The following is a 20,477-nucleotide window of genomic DNA, read 5'->3' as shown; positions in this document are numbered from 1 at the left end:
TATATATATATATATATATATATATATATATATATATATATATATATATATATATATATATATATATATATATATATATATATATATATATATATATATATATATATATATATATATATATATATATATATATATATATATATATATATATATATATATATATATATATATCTATAATAATATGGAAATAAACTAACCTGTTGTCGGTTCGTCTAAATAAATTACTGGCGGATCTCCTATCAAAGCTATCGAAGTACTCAGCTTCCTTTTATTTCCTCCACTCAGCTCCTTAACTCTCTTGTCTAAATGCCGAAAATAGTCGAAGTCCGTAGCTAACTTCTCCGCTATAAGATTACAGTTTTCGTAGCGAATACCCCTGAGTAAGGAGACATTATTAACGTTTCTCTTGCCGTCATATCATCCAACAGAGCGTCGAACTGAGGACAGTAACCTATGAGCTTTTGAACGTCTTCCACGTGTCGTTTGATGCTCTTTCCGTTGACCTAAGCATCACCTTTCGATATCCTGATATCTCCAGTGAGCATCTTAAAGGTGGTGGTTTTCCCGGCACCGTTCACCCCCAACAATCCGAAGCATTCGTATTTTTTTATACCCAAGCATAGCCCGTTCACGGCCAAGAAGTTTCCGTAATACTTTGTCAAGTCTTGTACCACCATGGTGTAATTGTGGAACAGTTCCACTTGGGAACTGTTTTGGATTTTGACTTTTCGTTATGGACGTCGCTATCTTCGTCGGGTACGGGGTGTGGGTCTTTGGGAAAGTACTTTGTCTCACGAAGTAGGCGATTTGTGAGAATACCTTGTATTCGATTATTAGAATGATGGTGAGTAGTACGAAACCTACGGTGAAGGAATATACAAGGTTTCTTCCTATACCCGGAGATTTCCATTTGAAATAGTGTTCATCTAAATCTGAAAAAAGAGAGTTTGAGTAAGTTTGTTTCAACGAGAATGATTTTATATGTATAATACAGCTTGGTCTGAATTTTATTCGGGAAACTTCGGCAGTATTTTTTGCAGGTAAAAAAGTAACTCTAAAATGCTTGTTTTGAGATACAGGGTGTAGAAGTTTTATTTTTACTTCGATTTTTTACATGTATAAAATTGAACATCATCCACCAGAAATATCAACAATTATGAGTTGAATATTACAAAATATGACCATATTAAGCAAAATTTAAAGGCCTACAATTAACCTTGTTGATAAACATGATACTTCTTCCATGTATAGTAATGAACACACATAACTGGTTTACAGCTAGAGTTTTACTAAATCTGAAGGGTCTAGTCTGTATTAGACAATTACAAAAGGATAATCCATACATTTTAACAGTAGAATAATCTGATTTTTGTTAACTCTAAGCAGACTCTAAGAGTTTAGTCGAAATACCTGGAACTGGGACGGGCGATTGTTAGGTTAGAGCCTTTTTGATTTTTCTCTTCTTTACTTTTAAAGACGCATTTAGTATTAATTACGATTTACTGAATTTACCTAATATAGATTTTTTATTAATTAAAACTGGTATAGTTCAAATTATCAGAAAAAAATATTTTTTGGATATAGATTTCTGTATCCGGAAACTTACTATTGTCTTCTAGATTTTCTACATTTAGTATTCATTTTAATTAAAATTTAATTTTTTTGAAGATTTTTAAAGTGAAAAGAAGAAGAATTTTAATTAACTTTGAGCAGAGTTCGACCTCGTCAAAAATAGCATCGATAGTCATTCCCCAGCCGCCTTTGACGCCGTTTTTTCTCGATCATACGGTATATTTACTCATATCTTAGGATTGTATAAAGTGATCAGAAAGGAAGCCAAAAATGTAATAATATATAGGGTGTTCCATTAAAAAAACTTATACCGATCCACTCCACAACATTTTTTTGAGCCACTCTATAGAAGTTAAAATATTTTCCTGAAATACATCCTAGTACCGGGTGGCCAACTAAGAATGGACGCCGGCTATATCTCAGAAACTACTTATCATATAACTTTGGGAAAACAAATCTAATAAGTAAATAGACCAAGAGAAACCGCTGGAAATAATTTTAGTGCGAGAAATGCCCGCTAGGGGGCGTTTCTCTAATAGCCAATCAGAAAACAGGGTTTTTCTCAAAAATATGCAGGTGAACAGGTACTTTAAATATTACTATTGTACTCATCGAGAAATTTGTAATTTTTTTGATATAAAGTATTTTGCTGTATCTCATAAAATAAAGTGGTGGGGGAAGGTTAAACTTGCTTTTATTAAAATAAAGATAACTCTGGTTTGGGTTATGCAATTTAAACAAACTAGGGCTCGTTTGAAAGAGCTTTTCTTCCTTAATAATCTCCAGTATAAATTTTGTTTCCACAATTTTTTTCGTGGTAGCTAGAGGGCGCTGTTTGACATCATAACAGATATTGCGCTTTTGCGTAAAAAAATTAAATAGGAAGCTATATTTCTCTTTACACAGTTAAATAGAGCACAAAGTTTCCAAAATATCAGCACAAACCGCAACTTTCTTTCTTCTCTCTAACCGGAGATATTAAGAGAACAAATCATGTTAGGCTGCCGCTTAGGTTTATATAGTCTAAAAATTATAGTAGTAGGCTAGGACAACAAAAAGAGGTAAATTGGTTACGTCAAAATATCAAAACATATATTTTAATTTCATTTTAATACCGTTTAATTATTATCTATCCATGTTTCGTTCTTGATTCGATCCCATAAATTAAAACCCAGGCATATTGTATCCGATGACCGAGCTGGCCATGGAAATATGCCGCTCCAGCGTCTCTATCTACTAAAGTAAGGGGTATCCAAGAAGCCCCACACATTCATAGCAAAATAAGCGGCACCACTGCCTCAACTACACCAATGGCATTTATGCTGATGAAATTGCATTTGTTGCAATTTTGATGATGGATCCTCTAACAAAACTGGCAAATTATTTCTTAGAAATTATGGATAGCTCATTTCATTCAGATAATTAAAAAAGTCCAATCATTCGCCATCCTAGAATTCCTGCGTAAACATTTACCGATCAATGGTCTTGGGGTGCTAAACTACTTGCATCAAGGGTAGAATTGGAGCAGTAGTGCATATTGTTAAGATTCGCACCCTCGTTCGGTGCTATATGAAAAGTGACCCAAACGACATAAACTTTATAATATAATAATAAATAACACGAAAACAAGTGAAATCAAGGACGAACTTGGATTAATAACTAAATGACGTTATATGAATAAACCCCTAGTTTTCGACCCTACGAAATTCGGCGGTTTTTTCTGTTAAAAACAATATGGCGGCACAAAACTCCTAGAAATTTTAATAAAATTATTGATTCTCCGACTTTCGGACATTTTAATCTGAATCTACCTACGTATAATTAACCAAGAAATTGGTAAAAATTATATGGATGGATGATAATGTTACATAAACACGTTTAAATAATTATGACGTCATTTTTTTAAGAAAACGCCCGAAATTCGGATGCATGAAAACTGAACTTAAACGTTTTGATATTTTGACGTAACCAAATTACCACTTTTTGTTTCCTAGCCTACTACTATAATTTTTAGACCATATAATCCTAAGCGGCAGCCTAACATGATAGAAAGAGAGAAAGATAGAAAGTTGCGCTTTGCGCTGATATTTTGGAAATTGTGTGCTCTATTTAACTGTGCAAAGGAAAATATAGCCTCCTATCTAATTTTTTTACGCAAAAGCGCAATATCTGTTATAATGTCAAACAGCGCCCTCTAGCTACCACGAAAAAAATTGTGGTAACAAAATTTATACTGGAGATCATTAAGGAAGAAAAGCTCTTTTAAACGAGCCCTAGTTTGTTTAAATCGCGCAACCCAAACCAGAGTTATCCTTACGCAAGTTTAACATTCCCCCACCACTTTATTTTATGAGATAGAGCAAAATACTCTATATCAAAAAAAATACAAATTTATCGATGATTACAATAGTAATATTTAAAATACCTGTCCACCTGCATATTTTTGAGGAAAACCCTGTTTTCTGATTGGCTATTAGAGAAACGCCCCCCTAGCGGGCACTTTTCGAACTTGAAAGTAATATCCAGCGATTTCTCTTGGTCGATTTACCTATTCGAATTTTTTCCCAAAGTTATACGATAAGTAGTTTCTGAGATACAGCCGGCGTCCATTCTTAATTGGTCACCCGGTACATACCTACTTTAGGTTTGCACAAAATTCTCAAGTTTTTTATTCTAGAGACACATTATTGTCGGACCCTCTATATAAAAAATTCCAGAAAATAGTATATTATTTTATTAGGAGTAAAAATGACACTTATCATAGCGAGGCTGTACAATTGACACATACAGGCGAGCCACAAAAAGTCATTTTTACTCCGAATAGAACATGCTATTTTTTTTCAAACGCCACAAATATTTTTTTAAACAATTTCAAACGTTCCAAATAACATAAAAATATTTAAAATTCATCATCTCAAAAAATAATTACCCTGTATGTAATTGTATATCGAGAAATTATGGCTACGCTCGTTTAATTTGACACTTCAGACTGTCAGTTTAATAATATATTTTCGTACTTTTATGCTTAGGCGTAAAAGTGCTTTACTTTTATGCCAAGGCGTTAAAATGATTTTTTGATATTGTCAATCACGTCGCAAAAATTAATACTTCTGTGCCGTTTGAAAAAAAAAATATTTTTTTGAACAATTGTCATTGTCATATACTCTCTTTCGCTGGACAAACTATACTAATTAATTCAAATTTACCTGCACAGTAGGATTGTGCTCCGACATTATCTATGCACTCGTCATAGGAAATGTCTGGTGTAACTAATTGGCAGTTTGCGTAGAGTTCTTTGCAGATTTTGTTGTAAAAGTACAAAGTGTAAATATCACGAATCCCCGTTGCCAAAGAATAGTGTGGAACGGCCAGGAATATCCAGTTCAGTGTATTGCCGATATGTTCCAATCCTAGGTCGGGAGTTGACAGTACCTGGACTATTAGATAAGCAGCCACACCTAATTAAACATTAATAGTAAAAAATTTCGAAAATAATAACAAAAGTGAGCACCTTTGACTTGTCATTGCTAATACACTCATCGGCAAAAGTCATGCACCCCCAGATAAATTTATTTCTTTGCATAGCATATTGTTGTGGCTATGTGTACAAATACCTTAATATGTGTCACACTTTATATTAGTAACCTTAATTTTGTCAGAATTATTTATTTATTTTCTCTTTTTTGTCAAACATTTTTCTTTATGAAATTTGCATTTTTTGTATTTTGGCAAAATATATTATTAAACTTGGTGAAAGTTTTCCCTTTTTTGTGTTATTTTTTAACATAACTTTAGCATCTATTGATTTGCACGAAAAATTAGTTTGAAATGTAATTTTTTATTAAAATAGTAACGAGGTGCAAGACTTTTGCCGATGAGTTCTATGGTCGACGGGTCTAGATAGGAAGTGTTTTTGTCATAAATTACTTAAACCCACTTTCCAAATTCATAAACCGAAGTTTGATTATAAATTGCAGGAAGAATACAAACACAAAAAACAGGTCATAAAAAGCCTGTTAGGATTGTAACCATATAAAGCAAATAAAGGTGGTCAAAAGTAGAAGGAAATAATGAAAACCAAAGCGTCGTCATTGACAACCTTTTTTGTCAGTTTTGATTGACTATTTTCTTAACAATTTTTAAATTATAAGAATTTTAATTACGCGAGTTCTGCTTTTGGTGTTTCTTTTTAAATATATTTTATTTATTTTATAAGTAGTTGGCTAACTTTATATTATTCTTAAATATGAAATGTGAAGTAAAATGCTTAATTCCTTACACAGTAAGTTTCAATCGCATCCGTAGAAAATATAAAAATGCTGATTTTTATCTGTAACACTATTCATTGGTCATTTATTTCATTTTATATCTACCTGTAAAAATGCTGAATAAAGTCATCCTTGTATATCCTGTCGATGGTATATCGAAAAAGTATCCGGCAATATACATCATAGGCAGCATGCTCCAGCCAAAATACACCAAAGTAACAAATATCCTACCTAAAAACCGTATTGCTTAATTAATGGTTTAATTCCTTAACATCGTTTTTTATCTTAATGACTTTTGAATATTTAAAATTATAATTGTTAATATCTTAATCTATGCATAATTTCATGGTACACGATTCACCGTTAGTATTTATATGTCGTGTAATTTTTGAATGCCGTCTTTTCTCACTAGACAGACTTTATATTCACGGTAAATGTAAAATTTTAGTTACATTGTAAACATAATATAACGTATATATTTATGTAAACTGTTATACCGCTCTGGCGAGTCTTGGTATTGGGTCGGTATTTACATGTGTGGAAGAGAATCGCATAGGGATCTTATTAAGTCAGTGTGATAGAGATGCGTCCTTCCCTGGTCGAAAGACATTAATTTTTAGTCTAGAAGTCTAGAAGTTTTTATTTCGGAAAGATATGGGAATCTGAAATCGAGTTAAGAATATCGTTTTCCATTTTTTTCATAACAACAAAATGTCAATAATCGCGGTAATTTGAAAATTCAACTTTATTTTTTTTATTTTGAATTTTGGATCTTAGACAAGATGTTAAATGGAAAAAAAATTGATAGGCTTCTTTTTTTCCATTCAAAAATTAAAAAAAAAAACGTATCCATCAAGTTTTAGTGCATGGTATTTTCAGTAATCGTGTAACTTCTTTGTTTTTAAAGATTTTCACATATTGTGTGAAGAAAATATAGCAGAAACATTAATAATTTTTTTATTAAACCCTACAATCAATTATTTCTAATGGATTTCGAGATATCGATTTTTGAATTCAGAGTTCTCATAGCGCCGGCCACTGTCTAGTACCAACTTAATTCCACTTATTTTTACCAAAAGCACGGCATTTTAGAGTCGTTGTTTAGTTTCTAACTTGAATTTAGTAATTTACAAGCTATAACGAAAATTACAACAATTCGGTAATAAATAAACAATTAAGGTATAACGAGGCGTAATTAAATCGTGAAGTTGAAAGCATGATGTACGTACATCCTTCCCTAAAATTATAAGTAGATACTGGATTTAAATTTTAATTTTCTCTTTATGCGGCCTGACCGTGTTGTCATATCCCGTTCCACGTCTCAAGCAATGTGTACAGCTTCTCGGTTTATTTCATACGCTTGGCAAAGTTTTTACTCTTCTCTCTTTGTTCAGTACATTTTCAATGCACTGTGCTCTTCTTACAAACGGAAATATCGACCCATACTTAGACCTTACCAACCCTAATATAGGTACATTTTGACCAGTTTTATAAAAAATAATTCGCGGTCTACATAATTTGTAAATGTTTAACGCATATTTTAAATTTGTTTGTCATAATTCTATTTAGTGTCTACTTTTCAGTTTATTTTTTGATAACATTATGGTCAAAAAATCTAACCTATATCACTGGCAGTTTTAAATCCGTCCTCTTGGAAACACAGCAACGTGATGACCAAAGCCAGGGCAGTGATCAGGAATGTGACGAAATCCCATAAAAGAGTGCTCAGCCAAAAAACGTATCCCTTTACTCCAGAGACAAACTGTAGATGTTTCGAATTGCAGACTCGTTCTCGAACGATAAATAATATATAGAACGAAGATACGAAGGCCATACTAAAGCTTATGTTGAAAGCCAATTGGAAACCCATATTGTTTCCTAATGTTATTTGACTCATCTGAAAAAAAATATAAATAAATAAATGCCCTTATTGTCAAAAAATTTTACAATTTGTAGACAAAGGTAAAGTAAACAAACAAACAAACAAAAGAGAATACAAAACATTATACAAATAACTAATAAATAAAAAAACATTATACAAACTACTAATTAATTAATTAATCTATGCGAACAACACGAATTAAAGATCATGAACGGATACTTTGCACACAGGGACATTCACAAATTTACTTGGAGACAAGAAACAAGACACCTAAAATCAATTATTGACTACCTCATAGTGAAACAAAAAACTAATCTTAAAATTAATGATGTTAGAGCTTGCAGAGGTCCTGAGTGTGGAAGTGATCATTATTTAGTAAAAGGGGAGATAAGAATGCCATATAGGAGACAGAGAGAAAATATAAATGAAGCAACAAAAACTAGCTCGACCAATACAATTAAATATAATCTGAACAGTCTATACGATGAAAGTACTAAGAAATTATATCAACAAAGACTAGATCAAAAATTGAGAGATGATTTTGCAAATGAAACGACAGAAATGATATATGAACACATAAAATCGGCAATAAATGCAGCCGCTATGGAGGCATTGGGAGAACAAACAGCATGCAACAACAACAAAAAATTTTGGTGGAATAATAACTTACAGGAGCAGAAAAACCAAAAACAAAAATTGTACTTCAAATGGCTACAAACTAAACAAGATGCGGATTACTTAGCTTATAAACACCAAAGAGCAAAATTTAAGAAGATAATTTTGGAAGAGAAGAATAACCAATGGGAAAAACGACGCCAAGAGTTAGAAAGCTACATAGGAGGAAGATGAACATCAGAATCGTGGAAATTCATAAATTCCATTCGAAATAATAAGAAGACCAAGCTAAAACTTAGAAGATAGCTGGAAGGAATATTTCGAAAAAATGTTAAATGAACACAGAAATGAATATAAATTACAACCAGAAGAACTACCATTTAATTTAGAAGGTGAAAAAATTAATATCGAATTAAAAACGGCAATTACCCAACTTAAAAATAAAAGATCAGCCGGCCCAGGAGGAATCCCCAATGAATTAATAAAATTTTGCACACCAAAACTTCACAATATTATTAAAACACTCTTTGAAAATTGTATCAATGGTCAACAAATACCACAGGAATGGAACGAAGGATGGATAACTCCAATACACAAAAAAGGCGCAATTAACATATGTGAGAATTATAGAGGTATTTCTGTTAACTGTTCATTGTATAGACTCTATGGCAAAATACTTAGCACATTAATAACAAATGACTATGATTTGTACCAGACAGAAGAGCAGTCGGGTTTCAGAGCCGGTCGCTCAACGGTAGATAATATTTTCTGCATAACACAACTGAGTGAAAAAGTGTTAGCTATAGGTGGAGAGATACACATGATTTTTGTAGACCTAACCAAAGCGTATGATTCTATCCCAATAAAACAACTTTTTCACGTACTCAACCGGTCACCAATAAATATTACCCTAATAAAAGCAATAAAGGAAATCTACAAGAACCCGCTAGCACGAGTTAAAATTGGAGCCGAACTCACAACATCATTTAATATAAGTAAGGGCCTTCGACAAGGATGTGGTCTATCTCCAATTTTATTCAATATTTACTTAGATGCAGCATTGGAACAATGGAGACGAAAATGTAGTGGAATGGGCATACCACTCGAAAATAAAACAATATATACCATTCACTACGCCGACGATCAAGTAATACGATGTATATGACATTGAGTACATGTTTAGAAAATTAAATGAGGAGTATGATAGATGGGGTTTACAAATAAATTTAAAAAAGACAGAATATCTATGCGTGGGCAACAAAGGACAAGACCTAAAAATGGAAAACGGAAACAAAATAAAATCATGTACAGAATTCACATACCTAGGTACTAACATACATAATAATGAAAAAAGCGACAATACCATCAATAAACATTAGACCAGTGTTTACAAGATCAAATTCGATTATCAAAATATAAGTCATTTACGGCGTAGAAAGCCTTGTCTAGTAAATAAGATTTCAATGCTTTGCGAAATGAAGAAAATGATGTTATGGATTTGATTTCAAATGATAGGTGATCGTGCATTTTTTTCGAGTTGTATAATATTGAACTTTTAACTAACTCTGAGCGTGGGGTAGGTAGATAAAGATCTTGCTTCGCGTTCCTGAGTGGATAAGTGTGAAATGGCCGTTCTTGAGAAGCTGATACATGCTTACGTATTATGCAAAACGGATTCAAATATAAATAAAGAAGGAAGAGTTATTATTTTTAATTTTTTAAAAAAGTCCTGGCAATGAGTTCTGCTCTTTAATCCCATTGAATATTGAACAGCTCCCTTCTGGAGCTTAAAAATGCGGTCAAATTGAGTCGCACAACACGTACCGCAGAATGGAAGGGCATACCTGAGGTGCGACTCAAAAAGTGCATAATAAACAGTAAAATTAGTATTACCCGTTAATTAATAACAAATAGAATTTGTTGAATATTTTCTTTTATTAGAGAAAAAGGTTATACTTACTCTTGACTGTGCATTGTAAGGCATAGGGTGGTTGAAAAACCGAATACCACTATCACTGTTCAGTGCTTTCTTAAACATGGTGTCTAGTGCTAGTCCTAGCGTAACTCCGGGAGTGTGGTATGGGTCGTTGTTAAAATAGGCAGTGAAATTAACGTCAAATATTTGACTAAGACTATTGCTGCTGTCAATTGCTTCGAAGCCTGCTCCTACAACGTAGGTTCTTCTAGCTGTAACTGGTGTTCTTGCTGTCTATAAATATAATGAAAAAAATATGTCTCTTACAACAACAAATTTTATTTTGTATATATACACTATACTGGGTGTCTCAGAAATAAGTGCAAGTATTTTAATTGGTAGTATATCTCGACCCTAGAATCACCCAAGAATTGTTGAATTTTATATTTTTCTTGAAATTTTCTGGGAAATTTTAAAAAACTTTTTAGTGCCACTTGTTTATTCACCTGAGATTTCTCAACGGTGTATCTAATCCTTGCAGTGTTGCCATCTCCTACATTATCCGTATTCAACATATTTTTATGGGCTATAATTTTACATTTCTACACAAAAAATTGCAAATTTATTAACTGAGTAATAATTTTAATCATATCAGTGTCTATTGCTAATAATTCTAGAAACAAGTAGTGTGTTTCTAACAAACTAATTTGTTAGAAATTAAGACTGGTACTTTAGTAATTATTATAACATGCATTCAAGAAATGCAATGAAGTGAACTGCATGTGTATTTTAATTAAGTATAGTATTGTGATAAAACGATTGTCACTGTTATTACCCCAATTATTCTTTTTTATGTTGTGGGTAAGTTTTTTTAATTTTTGTTTTTGATAATTAACACAACTTTAAAAAAAAATACGTACGTCTGCAAAACACTTCGGATGGTGTGGAGTTTTGCGATTTGTTTTTGCATATACTTCTTGGGCCATCTGGCAACACAGGGCGTCTAAATAAGCTGAACAGCCGGTTATCGCCGGCGGTTCTCAAAATGTTGGATTTTATTTATTTTCAAAGTTAAATAACTTTGTTATTTTCAATTTATTTTAAAAATGATAAAGAGAAAATATGTTAACATAAAATGTTAACATGTTAAAAATGAAAATATGTTAACAACACGCTTTAAAATATTTGCACTTACTTCACAAAACGGGTTTATTACCAGTTCAACTCATAGGTTTCCGACATACAGCCGAGGTACGAAGAGTCATTTTTACTCCGAATAGAACATGCTCTTTTTTTCAAACGGCACAAATACTTTTTTAAACAATTTCAAACCTTTCAAATAATATAAAAAGATTTAAAAGTCATACCTTGTATGTAATTATATATCGAGAAACTGTGGTTACGCTTGTTGAATTTAACACTTTATGTCAGTTTAATATTTTCCTACTTTTATGCTTAGGCGTAAAAGTGCTTTACTTTTATGCCTAGGTGTTAATAGTTATTTTTTATACAAGACGATAAAATGGTATTTTATCGTCGACCGAAAAGACTCGCGATTTTATCGCTCGTGAATTAATTTCGGGAGACGATAATGCAATTTTATCGTCGTGTATAAAACAGTTACGTTTTAAAAAAATATTCAGAAATTATTATTTCAAGGAATTTATTACGAGTAGAAAAAGTATTGTGCTGGGTTGGCGTTGGTTTTTATGTAATCTGACAAATAAATAATGCTGTCTCTTTAGTTGTCAGTTTTGAGTCAATATTTTTTAATTCTTTTTCGTGTCGAATGCTGATTGAATTGGAGCCAGAAATGGCTCAAAACGATATAAGTAATTTACCAACAGATATTCAGACTGAGGCGACAAACGTCATATCCAAACTACTTCCATTTAAATCCCGAATAACATATGAAAAGGAATACAAAAATTTTCAAAAATGGAAGCAATTAAAAAACGTGCGAGAAGAAATAAAGTTTTTAACCTATCCTGGCTGTTAAAGTATCATTTAATCTACCCTTGCGGTTAAAGTACTATTTTATCTACTATTTTTGATAGATATAAGGCAATTTTAACAGTTACTATGGAAAAAAATTATTTTTTTTATATTGTCTCAAAAAATAATACTTTTGTGACGTTTGAAAAAAAATAATTTTATACATTCGTAAACCCATAAAACTTACTAAATCGAGCATGGTCGAGGTAATGTTGTCCACTTTCTCGTACACAGACCCTACGACATTCTCATATTGCTGGACGTATTCATCGTTTCCGCTATACTCCATTAGAACAGTAGGATTGTCGAATCTGTCCAAGGTAAGGGGCATCGCAGGGAGGTCGCCAAAGTTTGATTGCTGACGCACGACGACTATGGCGATTATCAGAAAAATGACCGGCATAAAAATCTGGATGGCCAGGAGAATCCAGGATCTGTAGGTCGACAAGATTTTCTTCATTGTCATCGCCATGAATTGATTGAGGAAGAAGTCGAAGGATGTGATTGGTTTCGGAGCTAGATCAATATCAACTGAAAGAAATATTTAAAAATTATCAAATCAAAATGTATCAGAGCTAATAGAGGGTAGAGTAGTAAACCTGTGATGATTTTTTTATTGGCTCTGTAAATAACTTATGAGTGTGAATTTTAACCTTTTTGATAATTTTCGAGTTTATGTTATTATTATTAATGTTATGAAGTGATTCTTTTCACAGTTAACTTGTCCGTGATTTACTGCTACTGTTAAACGTCGGTTGCAGCTTCAAGGCATTGCTAAACGATATTTTTAATACCAAATGCCAATAATATAATAAAATTCCTGTTTCTCTTTTCTTTTAATTAAATAAAGTTTGGTTATATGTAAACAAACTAAGCTATACCAACTAAACTTTTAGTTACGTAATCGAGGGCACGATTTTTGACTTCATTGTGGCCAACCATAGTTAACGAGCTGACTAACTAGAATTTAAATTTTCCGCTGGGGATTCAGGTGGTAGCTCTGGTGTAGAAAATGACAAATTGCCACATTTGTTTATTTATTTCCTGACACTGTCATTGGTTTTGACACTTTAGTTTTGTATTACGGGCTTTTGGTTTAAATGAATTGTGTTGTGATACTTTAAGTTTAAATATTTTTACTAGTAAACCTTGCAGTCAAACATTGTTCATTTTAGAACCTCTTTTAGTGCGAAGTGTACAAGATAACTTAACAGCCGTAAAAAACTCATCGCAACTTTATTAGAATATTTTGAACGGGAAAGCGATAGTAATGACCCATTATGTCCTTTAAGTGCTGTTAAGGAGGTGAGTTTTGTTGATGTTAATAATAACTGTTTATATATTTATAATTAATTTATTTTTGTTTCCTAAAATATTTTGATTAAAATAAAATATGTAAAAGTGGGCAACACTGTGCTTGTCAAGCTTAATCACGTCATTAAAAGTTTATTTGGTATGATCTATAGAACATTATGTTATCTGTGACGGTATATTTATTTTTAAGAAAATGTGAATCACAATATTTTCAATTATGAAACTAATCTTTTTAGAAAATATAGATAGCTTTCTAAAATGTCTGTAACTTCATTTAGAACTTGTGACTATAGATCAAAGACTTTATTTAGAACTTTATTTAGACTTTGTAGAACTAGAAACTATATTTACAACTTGTGGCTATAGATTTTTATTATAAAATTATATAAGAGTTTCTTGCCTTGAACTGCTAATATAGAAATTAATTCCATGCTGTGTTCGACATAATGTGGATCAACCTGCACTCACTACCGGTTTCGGGGCCCTACCCCATCATCTTGGGTCGTTTCCACAAAATGTCAAGCACAGCGCAGAGTATATAAATACGACTTGTCGTAAAGTAGCGGTAAGATATTAAGTTCCGCATCGCGAGATAGCGGCCTGCGTGCAATGATAGTACTTTCGTACCACCGAGGCACAACTATCGATTTTAGAATTAGAATAAGTGGGAGGGGGGTTAATCTCTGCGACCTTAGAGATCTATTGTGTCCCCCTTTTTTGAGTTATAACTCATCATAGAGTCCCAGGACTTCTTACGGAGACCCGTGTCCCCCACAGTCGAGGAGCTACGACCCAGGCCGGGTAGACGAAACGGTAGCTTGTGTCGCCTGTTGGGTTTAGAGGTAGGAGGTAGGCTCCCGACCCTTGGAGGTGGTAGCATGTATGCCACTTGCGGAGGATGGTCTCACGCAAGTGTCAGCCACCTCTCCTGTAGTTCTCTTTGGGTTTGGCTTCTTGGAACTTTCATTATTACTGTTCTCAGTGTCGCTAGGGGGTTTCCCCACAGCTTCACCGGTGATGTTTTTATTACTATTATTACCAGATCTCATAGTATTCCTATGAGTCGCTAGGGACAGTCGGTCCACTTCTACAGAGCCCCGCATGTAGAAGTAAGGGGTAAAATACAATGGGGTGCCCCCCGGTGCCCCAAGGTTGAGGCTGTCCGTAGCCCCGCCCGGTATCGTTATATGTCTTGGTGCAATTCCCTGGCCACGACACTACAGTCAGAGACAAGACGACGAGTGAGATGCTTCTTAGTCCAAGCCAAGTGCTAGAGGGGATTCCCCCCAGCACCTGACCAGGAGCTTCCCCACCAACGACAAGGTCTTGCATCTCCTAGGGGAACAACTATCGATAGTAAATAAAGGCTTTTTTCGGCTAGCCCAAATTATATAATGGAAAATAATTTTTTTGCAGTTTTTAGGTATATAATAAAATTATATAAGAGTCTTGCCTTGAACTAATATCTTACCGCTACTTTACGACAAGTCGTATTTATATACTCTGTGCTGTGCTCGACATTTTGTGAAAACGACCCAAGCTCACCTGATGATGGAGTAGGGCCCCGAAACCGGTAGTGAGAGCAGGTTGATCCACATTAAGTCGAACACAGCATGGAATTAATTTCTATATTAGCAGTTCAAGGCAAGAAACTCTTATATAATTTTATTATATACCTAAAAACTGCAAGAAATTTATTTTCCATTATATGATTTTTATTATTATATATTGCACAAATATAGAAGATTATCCAATAATTCAAGTTCATATGTCACTATTACTGTCAAGAACCTTAGCGAACGGTTAAAAGTTAATACCAAAATTGTATTTATACACGTACTAGGAAATATTTTTTTATTTGAATACAAAATATCTTAGGCTAACCTTTTGTCTGAGGATTCTCCAAATGAATTTTTCCATTTAATTCTTTTTCGCTTGAATTATATAGTTCTTCTTGCCCATGATCAGCTCCTACTCTAAACAGATAAAATATAATTATTAGTGTTATTATGAACCGAGTTGTTATTTAAGTAAATTTACTTCATGAAAACTTCTTCCAAGGTTGTTAATGAAATCCCATAACTATTGATACCGAGCTGCCTACTGTGATCTTCTAAGTCTTTCAGCATTTTCTCGAAAATGTAAGACTGGCTTTCTACTAGAAGATATGTAAGTTCCGACCCGATGTTAGTGTGAATCTAAAATATTAAAAACATTTTTTAGGTTTCAGAGAATTTAGGTTGTATTCGAAGCTGTAACAAGTGAGTTTTAAAAAGACTTAAGACGTCTTAAGTCATTTCTAAAATCAAAATTATTTAAGTCTTAAGTCAAATTCAACATAAAGTTTAAATGGCTTAAGTTTAAGTCTTTGACTAGTCATTTTTGTAAAGACTTAAATCAATATAACGTTATTTAAGTCGTTTTCATGACTTAGTCTATATTTTTGACTTAAATCGTGATGATCTGCAAGTTAAATTAGTAGAATGATTTAAATCAATATAATTACCGTCAACTCAGGGCAACAAGCATTCAATTTAAGTACCTTTTTTAAATGTTAATATTAATTTTCTTGTATTACCAATTAAGCGATTTTCTAATTAAGTATCATATTATTAATTTATTATAGATACACATAAGACTAAAACCACATAAAATAAAACGGTTAATTTTCAGAACCACTACAAATACAAAAATATGTTGTGTGTAAAAATGTTTTTTTATAAAATTTAACCGATTTTGTAGTAATTTATACGTATCTATTACAGATAGATGTCATCGAATACCGTGGTTTTATTTTAACTGTAAATATAGGGCTTAACACAGTGAAATGCTATTTTGCTAAGTATGTTCATTTTTAAAGCGAAACAGTCAATGCATTGGATTTGTATGAATAGTATGCAACCAATACAAATACTATTTTTTGTTTTAAAATATTTTTTCTACAAACGTCAGTAAAAATGTAATTTTTAACGCATGCTGTCAGTGCCTCAAATGTGACATTACGTCACTGATGGTAAAAGTCATTTACTTTTAGCACTGGTGCTAAAAGTAAGTCACGTGATTTACTTTTAACACTGAAGCGATAACAATTACCCTAGCATCCATAAACTTCATAATTAATTTGATTTCAGAATATATTATGAATTATTCATTAACGTAAAAAGTAATAATACCTTGATATATACGAGCAATATAATAATAAACTTGTTTGTAGAAAAAATAGTGTATGATATGTGTGCTAAAAGTGCTTTTATTTTGTTCGAAGGGAAGGGATATTCCGCTTTCGGCGTCGTGTCCCAAGCTTCCCTTCTCACAAAATAAAATACCACTTTTAGCACTTATATCTAACAATAGTTCTAGCTCAAAAAATACCAAAAACTCGATGAATTTCGATGAAAAAAAAATATTTTGAATTCCATTTTATGTATTTTTCGGCACAAAAAAAAACAGTATTGCCTATTTTTATTATTGCCTGTATTTCATCAATGGATGATAAAAGGTTTGTTATGGATTGATAACCGGAGAGTGATTTACAAATTACAATGATTGACGCCTATGTTCACAGTTAAATAAAAGCACTGTACAGGGTGGCGCCTCTCATACGCCGCGGAGACTCCAAGGAGAACGATAGTTTGTATTGAAATGAAATTTTGTAAGCATATGTAGGTTAATTGAGAGCACTTTTTAAAAATATAGAGAGTTCTACAGGGTGTCCCCAAAAAAAGTTACATATCAAAATTGTGTTTTTTTGTAAAGGAACACCCTATATATTAATTGATTTTCGAATTCTGGGAGAAAAATAAAGGTGAGTTTTATAAGAGAAGTATATGACTAAAATTTAAGGTTTTTGACATATTTAACATTTTCTAGAAATAAAAAACAATTTTTAAATTACAATAAAAGCTACCTAAATTGGAATTTAACCGGTATAGCCTAATATGTAGTTAAATTAACTATCGAATTAAAACTCGATCCAAAAAATTATACAGAGTGAGACAAAATTAATATTGAACATTGGTCACCTTTAAAAACATGTCACTCTTTTATTTTAAATGGAACACCCAGTATATTATTCCGATATTCAATGGAGAATTCATGTTTCTTCAAAATACTATTAAGGTTGCCTACCCCTCAAACAAAGATTTTCCTAGATATTTTCATTTACATGATTTGATCTGAGTAGATCTTTATTATTTGATAAAATCTAGGTGGCTGCGATATGTCTGACGTTACTTCGACATAGCTGTCTAATTAGTCCAACTTTAACAACTAGTTATTATTTTGTGTCAACTACAAAAAAAAACAAAAAAAATTCTCAGAAATTTGTCGAAAATGTAAACTTATCCTACATCAGAAAGAATGGATATGATTCTATTAATTGGTGAATAGATTGTGCATTCACCAATTATAGAATACTTAAATGCTCTTGATTTTATCTGGTCTGTTTTTTTACGGGGATATGTTAAAGACAGTGTTTACAAAACTCGACCAACTATTGTCTACAACATCAGAGAAATTATTGTAGCTGCTTTTCGAGGTAGAACTCCACATATGTCTTTTAAAATGAAAATACCCTTTTGAAAAGACAATCATTTTATGATTGTTTTTTGGAAATGACTTAAATCTTTTATAAACAGACTTAAATTTTTTGTACAAAGAGGAAGTCTTGACCGATCAATTATAACAAAAACTTAGAAGAAAATTCTTGGGGATAGAAAATAATCAAGTAAAAAAAAGGAAATAAAATTTCCGAAAGCTTGGTGTATGTAAAAAATTGTTTAATTTTTGCCTTCAGACCGCTATCCCCACGAATTTTCTTCTAAGTTTTTGTTAAATTTTGATTAGTTTAAGACTTTTCTAAAAGGAATTAAATTCTTTTCTATTTCGGAATAAAGATTTAAATCACAAGTCATTTTGAAAAAGACTTAAATTTTAAGTCTTAAGTCAGCTTTAAAAAAACAACTTAAAACAAAGTGCCCTAAGTCATTAAAATGATTTAAATAAAAAAAGCTTAAGTTTTCTGTGAGCTTGCAGCTCTGCGTGTATTTCGATCATATAGTATATTGTTGTTTATAAACAGTAATTCCTCCTTTGAAATTTCTTTGTTCTTTACATTTAATTGAAATTCCTCTTAAAATATATTAATAAAACATTTACTTGATATATGTATAAAACATACTTACGGAAATTCCAGGAATGTGTCTTCTTAAAAGTTGAGTTACATTATTGGGGTCGCACTGAATCGACTTGTCCATTATAAGATGGTATCCAGCTCCGTATTTCTTTTTCAAGAAGAAACTGGTACCACAACACTGCAGTTCCCCACCGGCCATGATAGCTATACGGTCACCTAGTAGGTCAGCCTCATCCATAAAATGCGTGGTTAGTAATAAGGTCCTGCCTAGAAAATACAAAAAAAAATAATTAAATTAAAATATAGGTAGTACCATGCGATCGAGAAAAAACGGCGCCACCGTCGCCTTTCGAATGGTAATTTTATTGGTAATAATTTTCATTAGGGGGTCATTTTTTTTCTGAACACTTTAAACATAAATCGACTGTTATTCTTGAGATAACCGATCTTATCCGGCCTCTAACCAGTGTGAAAACGTAGAATATTTTAATAGGTTCTACACTCTTAATATTAAGTTTACAAGATACCGAAGCAGCTTAACAGCCGTTGCATAAACCTCATCGCAACCTTATTAGAATATTTTGAATGGAAAAGCTGTAGTAATGGCCCTTTATGTCCCTTAAATGCTGTTAAAAAGGTGAGTTTTGTAAATAATAACTGTTTATATATTTATAATTAATTTATTTTTGTTTCCTAAAATATTTTGATTAAAAGAAAATATACAGGGTGGCGCACCTCATTCGCCTCGGTTGATTATACGAAAACGGAAAGATGTAGAAACAAAATATTTTATGGGCATATGTAGGGAGGTAATGTGGACAATTTAAAATTATTTTGAAATGTACAGTGTGTTTCAGAACTAAGATCCATACCAAAGTTATATTTTTTCTTATGGAACACCCAGTATTTTATTTCATTTTTGGATTTTTGGGCCCAAAAAAAGGTATTTATTATAAGGCTTAAATATGTTTAAAATCTTTGGTTTTTGAGATATTTAAATTTTCATGCCACAATAGAATAGATTATTAACACCCTGTACATTACTTTTCAGAATTAATTCTTGTGCTGAGTTTAAAAGTAAATAATTACAGAAAAATGTTATTCCTCCCTTAAATGTATACAGGGGTATCAAAAATTGCTGGTTCATTTTAAATATTTATTTTACGTAAAAACTTCGTTATTTCAAATGCAACACTATGTATTTTTTAATAAGTCGAAGCAGATTTAAATGCTCTTTCAAACTATATTAGGCTTTTCTATACCTATTTGGCTCAGATTTTGAATAAAAAGCGATTTTTCAATAAAATTGTAATCAAGATGGCTAGTGTTGTCATGGCAAGTTTCTAGTGACAGTGAGTAGCTATTTACAAAATTGAAATTAGTTTATGGACTTATTTAAATTTATACCAGTTTACTTTTATTTAATTTACCTACAATAGTTTAATAAATAATATTTATTAAATATGTATTTATTATGTTTGTTCCAACCGGACGAGAGAACCGTCCTAGAACGGTAATTTCCTATCAGTCAATTCATTTGTTAATCTTGACAAACGATCAAACTTTTCAAACAATAAGTGGGCGACTACAAATTACCGTCCCAGGATCGGTTCTCGGTCCGGTTGGAACGAACCTATTAAAAAATGTCTATACCTATGTGGCGGATTCATCTATCCAAAAAAATCCTTATGGGTTTTTCGCCACTGCACTGCAAGAAAAATCTACAAAATAAAATAGTTATTTTTTGTAAACACTTCTGCGTTAAACCTAAACGGACGCTGC

At 32.2% G+C, this 20,477-nt stretch overlaps 1 protein-coding gene across 1 annotated transcript in view; it reads right to left on the bottom strand.

Moving 5' to 3' along the window:
• Positions 1-394: 394 nt before the first annotated feature.
• Positions 395-20,477, bottom strand: part of LOC115880654 (ATP-binding cassette sub-family A member 3-like) — a 71,176-nt gene continuing 51,093 nt past the window's right edge. The window contains exons 11-19 of the mRNA XM_030897933.1: positions 18,745-18,962; positions 15,602-15,759; positions 15,446-15,537; positions 12,435-12,778; positions 10,298-10,546; positions 7,461-7,737; positions 5,946-6,071; positions 4,779-5,030; positions 395-932 (exon numbers count right to left, since the gene is read on the bottom strand). Of these exons, the coding sequence (XP_030753793.1) occupies positions 547-932; positions 4,779-5,030; positions 5,946-6,071; positions 7,461-7,737; positions 10,298-10,546; positions 12,435-12,778; positions 15,446-15,537; positions 15,602-15,759; positions 18,745-18,962 (2,102 nt within the window). The 3' untranslated portion in view covers positions 395-546. The remainder of the gene's footprint in view (positions 933-4,778; positions 5,031-5,945; positions 6,072-7,460; positions 7,738-10,297; positions 10,547-12,434; positions 12,779-15,445; positions 15,538-15,601; positions 15,760-18,744; positions 18,963-20,477) is intronic.

Source organism: Sitophilus oryzae, unplaced genomic scaffold (assembly GCF_002938485.1).
Source record: "Sitophilus oryzae breed Bouriz unplaced genomic scaffold, Soryzae_2.0 scaffold_1639_pilon_pilon, whole genome shotgun sequence".
Classification (NCBI taxonomy): domain Eukaryota; kingdom Metazoa; phylum Arthropoda; class Insecta; order Coleoptera; family Curculionidae; genus Sitophilus; species Sitophilus oryzae.
This window is presented reverse-complemented; position numbering and strand designations above follow the sequence as displayed.